A 7,500-nucleotide genomic window follows, 5' to 3' on the forward strand; every position below is an offset into this window, starting at 1 on the left:
TCTCCTCTCCTCTCCTCTCCTCCTCTCCTCTCCTCTCCTCCTCCTCTCCTCCTCTCCTCCTCTCTCCCTCTCCTCTCCTCTCCTCTCCTCTCTCTCCTCGTCTCTCCTCTCCTCTCTTCTCTCCTCCTCTCCTCTCCTCTCCTCTTCTCTCCTCCTCTCTTCTCCTCTCCTCTCCTCCTCTCCTCTCCTCTCCTCTCCTCTCCTCTCCTCAGCTCGTCTCTCCTCTCCTCTCCTCTTCTCTCCTCCTCTCTTCTCCTCTCCTCTCCTCCTCTCCCCTCTCCTCCTCTCCTCTCCTCTCCTCTCCTCAGCTCGTCTCTCCTCTCCTCTCCTCCTCTCCTCCTCTCCTCTCCTCCTCTCCTCTCCTCCTCTCCTCTCCTCTCCTCTCCTCCTCTCCTCCTCTCCTCTCCTCTTCTCTTCTGACTCAATCACGTGTGGATCTCAGACAGGATGAGGATAAAGCCTGTAGCTACGCTCTCCTCAGGAGATGTTCATCTCACACAAACCTCATCAAGCGTCTGGTAATTACGCAGCGCTGCAGCCAAACCCAGAGCTGAAAATAGCTCCGCTTCAAACAGAAGATGACACTTATTCGCCCCAAACCCTTTTTCTTGAAGGAGCAGGTGAAGCTTGCTCTCCTCACACTAGTTTAGATGAGATCTGACTGTTGATAACACACCGTCTGTCGTCTCTGAGACAGGACACTGCAGGTGAACACAGTCAAAACAAACTACTAATAGATTTCATCATACTTGGTTCATTACTTTAACAATTGCAATCATTTTTTTTGTAATGAGTTAATAACACACATATTTTCTGAATAGCTATATTTAAAAAAGCAAATGAGGCATTATCTAATTAAATATGAACTATATTTCCAGCACATACTGTAAATATGATCATTGGATAAAAACAGATTCATAATTCTTGATTTAGTCTGAATTTAACAAATTAGAGTTAAAGGTTTCTTCCAGAGGGGACTTTCTCTTTCTCTTTTAATCACTCTATAACACACATATCTGAAACAGCTCGTGTAAATCAGTGAACAAACCACTTCAGAATAAAGAGAGCGATAAAACGGGAAAGTTTGGTGTTTGTAAGTTCTGCTAAAGTGAAGAAACAAACTTTTCAGAAATATGTGTTGAAATTGAAATGAAAAAATGCAAATAGATAAAGTGCAATACGAATACCAAGCAAACAATATGTGAACAAACCCTTTATAATATACAGGTACGAATAAAACTGTTTAGTGTATGTAAGCGCTGCTGAAATGAAGAAAGACTTTTTAAAGATATTTTTTGTAACTGAAATCTACAGATGAAAATAGATAAAGTGTAAAAAATAAAACAAGGCACATTATATATGAAAAACCCTTCAGTAAAACCCTTCACAATACTGAGAGGAATAAAACTGTAAAGTTTGGTGTATGTAAGCGCTGCTGAAATGGAGAAAAATCTCTCTAAAGATGAACACGACTGGTCAAAAGTGTGGGATCAGAACGATTTTATGTTTTTTACTGGAGTCTCTTCTGCTCAAGGCTGCATTTATTTGATCAAAAATACAGGAAAAATATATTGTGAAATATTATTATGATGTAAAATATTTTTTTGTGTCACATGATCTTCAGAAATCAGAATAATATGATGATTTATTATCAGTGCTGCAAACTTTTGCGCTGCTTAATACTTTTATAGAACCTGTGATATTTTATTTAGGAATCTTTGAGGAGTAAAAGTTAAAAAGAAGAGCATTTATTTAAAATAGACATCTGTTCTAACAATATACACTACCATTCAAAAGCTTGGGGTCAAGTAAATTTTAATTCTTTCTTTTTTTTTTGAAAGAAATTAAAACTTTTATTCAGCAAGGATCAATAAAAAATTAAGAATATATTGTTAGAAAAGATTTATATTTTGAATAAATGAAAAAAGAATCCTGAAAAAAGTATCAGTTTCCAAAAAACAAAAAAACAACTACAACTGTTGCCAACATTGATAATTCTAATAATAAATCATATTAGAATATTTCTTTAGATCATGTGACACTTTATACTGCAGCAATGATGGAAATTCAGCTTTTATATTTTAAAAGGGTACTAAAATAGAAGCCATTATTTTATATCGTAATAAAAAAAAAATCTGCAGAAGAGACTTCTTTAAAAACATCACAAGTCTTACTGGTCCCAAACATTTGACCGACTGTAGACTGGAAATAGATAAAGATGAAAATAGATAAAGTGCAATAAGATAAAAACTTTAATGTTTATTTTTTTTCTTTCCACTAGTCTGAAACAACATGTAATGAAAAGTGAAGATGCCTAAATGCTAAAATGGCCTGATTGCGACAGATGGGCTGTGTTGTAGATGAAGTAATGTGTTTCTGAGTGTTGTAGACGTGTGAAGCAGCAGATTTTGGCTCGTGACAGAGTATGTGCTAATGCAGGTATCCAGTGTCTGAAACAATGAGATTCTGTGCCGCTCTGAGCTCTCTTTGTCAACAGCGCTAGCTGGAAACAACAGGCTAGTCACTACATGATGATTATTACTGTAAACCACAATCAGCAGAGAAGAAAAGGTATAAATCAGACTCAGAGTCGCTTCAAACCCTCCACGCAGCTCACAGTTAACTACAGCTGGCAAAAACATTACAATAAACTCCGTTTCAACAGAACAAGAAAACAAATCTGCTCAGTCGTTGAGAGAGAAAGTTATTATAAGAAACATTTGTAACGTTTTACAATGAGGTGTCATTTGTTTAGTTAATGCATCAGTTAATATGAAATAACAATATGCAATGTATTTTTACAGCAATCTTTATTAATGTTAGTTTTAAAAAGTTGCTTTTTTAAAATGGAGTATTTTTGAATTAACATTTCACTTTTTATATTTATATTAACTAATGTTTATAAATGAAACAGTATTGTTTAGTTTAAGCATGTTGTCTGTTATTTTAAAGAAGTCATGTTTGAGAAAAATAAAAACACAATGTCTCATCAACGTTGCATGACTGAAATGTATTAAAATATGTTAGACTGTCTGTCTTCTGTCGGAATCAGTGTTGTTGTGTATAAAGGCGTGGTCAAACACTAAACGCTGTCACACTGTCGCAGTGAGAACGACGCGTCGTCGGAGAACGAGCAGCTCTTGAGTCGCAGCATGGACAGTGATGAAGAAGCAGCTCAGGACAAACAGGGAACCGCTGACCTCTGTCTACTGTCTCTGGTGCATCTGACACGGGACAAGACCTGCTCCACCAACACCACCAACACCAATAACACCATCAACACCAGCAGCAGCAGCAGAGCCACCGGGGTGAACACACACACACACACACACACACACACACACACAAGAGTTACTACACTGAAGGCTCTTCTGCTCACCAGGGCTGCGTTTCCCTGATCAAAACACTGTAAAACGGTGAAATATTCTTAGTGATTAAAGCATCTGTTTCTGCAGATTCACAGCAGGAGGAAGAAGATCCTGGATCTGTACACCAAGGCCTGCAGTGTGGCAGAAGGTGAGTGAAACTGAAGTCATGATCATGTGAAGCCTGTAAAACACAGACGACTGCGGTGTTAAAGCTGTAATGAGCAGAAGTGTGTGACAAACACAGCTCCACCTCACTGCAAACACACCTAACATTACTCCACATTAAATCATGCAGAGTTCATCTCGCCAGTCAGAAATCACAAGAGAAATAATAGAAATGAAGTCGAATCAAATGCATGTTATCATTGTTGATCCCAGTGGACTGTTCTGATGGGACACATATAATCACACACTATTATAATAAACACTTGTCAGATCTTAAAGAGGAGGACAGACGCCCCACAGATGTGCTTTTGATGATTAATAATCAACCTCAGTGTTTGACACAGACTCATCATCACATGAAGACTACACCAGGTTAAGTGTGAGTTCACTTACTGACCGAATAAACTCGGTTCACTTGACCACAGCAAGATCTGGGAGAACTATTCACTTCACACATGCAATAATACTAATAATACATACAAGGATTTGAACATTTTAACAGTTCTGTTATTATAACACTTATTTTTAATATTCATATTTATTAGTTTTATAAATTTTTTACATTTTAAGTGCATTTGATAAAATAATAAATATAAAAGATAATCAAATATATCTTTATTTTTAGTTTAGAATTTTGCTCAAGAAAAAATTCTGGTAAATATATATTAAATCATTTAAAAACATTTTAAAAGGTTAATGCAATAGTAAAAATAAAACATTTTTAATTAATATAAAAAAAATTGAATTACGCTTTTATTTTTTTTTATAAAATTGTAAATCTTTTTAATGTTTGTTATTTTTAACAAAAAAAGAGTTCTGCTACGTACTTTTAAAAATAGATACATTTCGATTATTTCATTCAATAAATGCATGTAACAATGAATAAAAATAATGATTCACAATGTAATTTTCTGATTGCCAGATTGTTAGTTTTGAATCCGTGTTGTTTGTCATAAACCCTGCTCATGAGTCTTTCCTGACAGAGATTTACTCGTATTTTACTCTGGGACGGGTGATTTCTTATCGTTTGCGATACACTAATAAAAGATCTCCCCATGATAAGAACTAGTCTCGCCCGGGATTGCTTGAAGCACACAGATAAACGGTATATTTTGTGCAATCGTACGTTTCTTGTCTTCAAGTTTCATCAGTTAATCCATCTCCGTTGTGTGTTGCCCATATTAGGGATTTCCTGGAGCGTCATCAGTGTTATTTCTTCTGTGATGCATGTGTGTAGTTTCTGCGCGAGAGCGCCCTCTAGCTTCTAGTATGAATTAAACCATCAACACGTGTGTACTCAAAGATGCTCACAACAGCCTATTTTGAGTAAAAATATAAAATATAATACTTTTCTCTAAAGGAACAGGATCCCTGAATCGTCGCTATTGAACTGTTTATCATAATAAATACCAGAAACACTGTGATGTTTATATACTGAGTCCATACCTCCCATCCCCACCGTGATGACGAGCGAGTGTTTGTTCTGTGCAGGTCTGAGTCCCACCGAGCTCCCGTTCGACTGTCTGGAGCGCAGCAGCCGGATGCTCAGCGCCACCTACAGCACAGACAAGGCAGTGGTGAAGACCTGGAGACACCTGGCCGAGAGCTTCGGCCTGAAGCGTGACGAGATCGGAGGAATGACGGACGGCATGCAGCTGTTCGACCGCATCAGTACAGCGGGATACAGCATCCCTGACCTGCTGACCCGTCTGGTGCAGATCGAGCGACTGGACGCCGTCGAGACCCTCTGCTTCGACATCCTGGGCCCCGAGAACAGCGTCCCCCCGTCCAGCCACCATCCCAATCTGAGCTCGCGCTGCGCCAGCGTCTGACAGACCCATCCAGACCTCGTCTGAGTCTCTGGAACACATGCGGCGCAGAAACTGCTCTAAACAAGACTTAACACACACACACACACACACACACACACACACACACTTCCGTGAGCTTGGTTATAGCGCACTAATTTTGTACTTAATATACCCAGACCGTCTGAGAGAATGAGTTCACAGGCTAATATAATAATAATAGAAACATGATTATAAGCTGATCCCTTGTAACGCAAGCCTCGTTCAGACTCTCAGCTCAGATCTGGTTTGATGCGTGTCAGGACTCAATCTGATCTGAATATCTTACTGTCAGTATAACTGTTCAAATCTGATTTGTGTGTCCATTAGCACACTGTTTTAGGGAATGTGTGTTGGTTTCGATGGGAACACCGTTGCGTGGTTATGTCTGCGCTAAAAACAGCAATACAGTTTCAATGCAGATGTTGTTTTACGACATGACAAACGATGATATTCATGTCATGAGTGTCATGAGGCTTCGGCAGAAACACAGGAATCTGGAATGTGTGAATATATTCAAACTCGTTTCTAAAAAAATCAGAAAAGAATCCGATCTGACCACATAATATTTTTAGTATATTAAATACAAAATTAGTGCGCACAGAGCACTTTATTACATGATGAAATTGTGCTTTTCTCTGACCTCCCGATCATCTCTCACAGAAAACACTTTCAGATGTGAAATCTGTGAAGCACTGATGATCTTTTTCACAGGATTCTTCTCTGTGGCTTGTAAACGACTCCTAATTAACGTCATTAACAGAAAAGATCAGCAGTCATCGTCTGAATCCTTTCATTTAGAGAACATCTCTCAGGACAGATGGAGGAATCATTTCTACAGACTCTTAAACTGGGATCTTAAGTGCGGTCAGGGTCGTGTTTTATTCTCAGTGTTTCGTTCCTGCAGTTTTCCTGAAGCATCTCACAGACTGAGTTCATGTTCGTTAAACGCTCTGAACGAAGCTAGCTGACAAACACATCTGTTTCAAGGCAAGACGCTCAGGGAGAACGAGTCAATATTACTACAGCTCACCAGCTTCACCACAGTGCAGTCAAACTCAAGCTTTCTGAACACTCATCTTTAAATATGCATTCGTTTCCAGACCACAAATCTGAGCTAAAGTCAGGGGGGATGTTGGATTTCTCTTTTTATTACTCCATAAATCAGAGAATATAGATCAAGTGCAATAAAATATACACTTTAAAGTGTATTTGGGAAGCTTTCTTTACACTAGTCTGGAGCAACATAGATTAAAATCTCATTGTAGAAGAGCAAAGGGACTTTTGTTACTGTTGTACAATAAACAGTTCTGGTACTGCGACTAAAACATTTTTTTTTTAAAATGCATAATGATAATCATTTAAAAAAAAATAGATTTAATAACACAAATAATGAGTAGACACTTAAATATTTAAAACAAATCTGGTATTACTACTATTTTTATTACATTTATTAAAAAATAGTGAGAGTCTCTTTCAAATTGTTTAAATTCATAATTTAATAATACGAAATAAATTGAAACAATTTTAAATAAAAACGTTTACATTTGTTACTTTTGTATAATAAACAACTTCTACTATTATATTTATTTGTAAAAAAACATCTATTTTAAAATACATTTTATACAAATAAAAAAATACATTTACAGTTTTGTTAGTTTTATATAATAAACAGTTGTGGTCCTATTATTATTATTATTATTATTATTAAGAAATGTGTTTTTAAGAAAACTATTTTAAAATATTGAAGAAAAAAAAGTGTTTTCCTGCAGTGTCTTGCCTAAATGTTACATTGATGTGAGAAAAACTCTCAAATATGGTACAAGTACATCAGAAGTGTGTGTGTGTGTGTGTGTGTGTGTGTGATCCCACATTCACCTTCGATGAACTCACTGTATCTGCTCACTTTCAGAATATGGAGTCAATGAAATTTTGACAGAAACATTAATCTGTTTAAGAGTCATAGAGCTGCAGCTTGTGTGTGTGTGTGTGTGTGTGAGCGCTGCTGCTGGACTAATTGGGTGGAATTGGTGTTTTATGACTCCGAGTGTAAAGCGGCTGTGATTTCCAGCACCTCATTAACTAATAACCAGAACGGAAAAGCTGTAAAGTGTGTGATG

At 37.3% G+C, this 7,500-nt stretch overlaps 1 protein-coding gene and 1 pseudogene across 1 annotated transcript in view; one reads left to right on the forward strand and one right to left on the reverse strand.

Moving 5' to 3' along the window:
* The window catches only part of LOC113109281 (peripheral plasma membrane protein CASK-like), a 16,791-nt pseudogene extending 16,283 nt beyond the window's left edge, over positions 1-508 (reverse strand).
* A 2,334-nt stretch (positions 509-2,842) lies between these two features.
* LOC113108184 (tumor necrosis factor receptor superfamily member EDAR-like) overlaps positions 2,843-7,500 on the forward strand; it is a 4,978-nt gene continuing 320 nt past the window's right edge. The window contains exons 1-3 of the mRNA XM_026271051.1: positions 2,843-3,308; positions 3,456-3,516; positions 5,025-7,500. The exon at positions 5,025-7,500 is cut by the window's right edge and continues 320 nt beyond it. Coding sequence (XP_026126836.1) covers positions 3,153-3,308; positions 3,456-3,516; positions 5,025-5,365 — 558 coding nt within the window. The 5' untranslated portion in view covers positions 2,843-3,152 and the 3' untranslated portion in view covers positions 5,366-7,500. The remainder of the gene's footprint in view (positions 3,309-3,455; positions 3,517-5,024) is intronic.

Source organism: Carassius auratus, chromosome 9, assembly GCF_003368295.1.
Source record: "Carassius auratus strain Wakin chromosome 9, ASM336829v1, whole genome shotgun sequence".
NCBI lineage: Eukaryota > Metazoa > Chordata > Actinopteri > Cypriniformes > Cyprinidae > Carassius > Carassius auratus.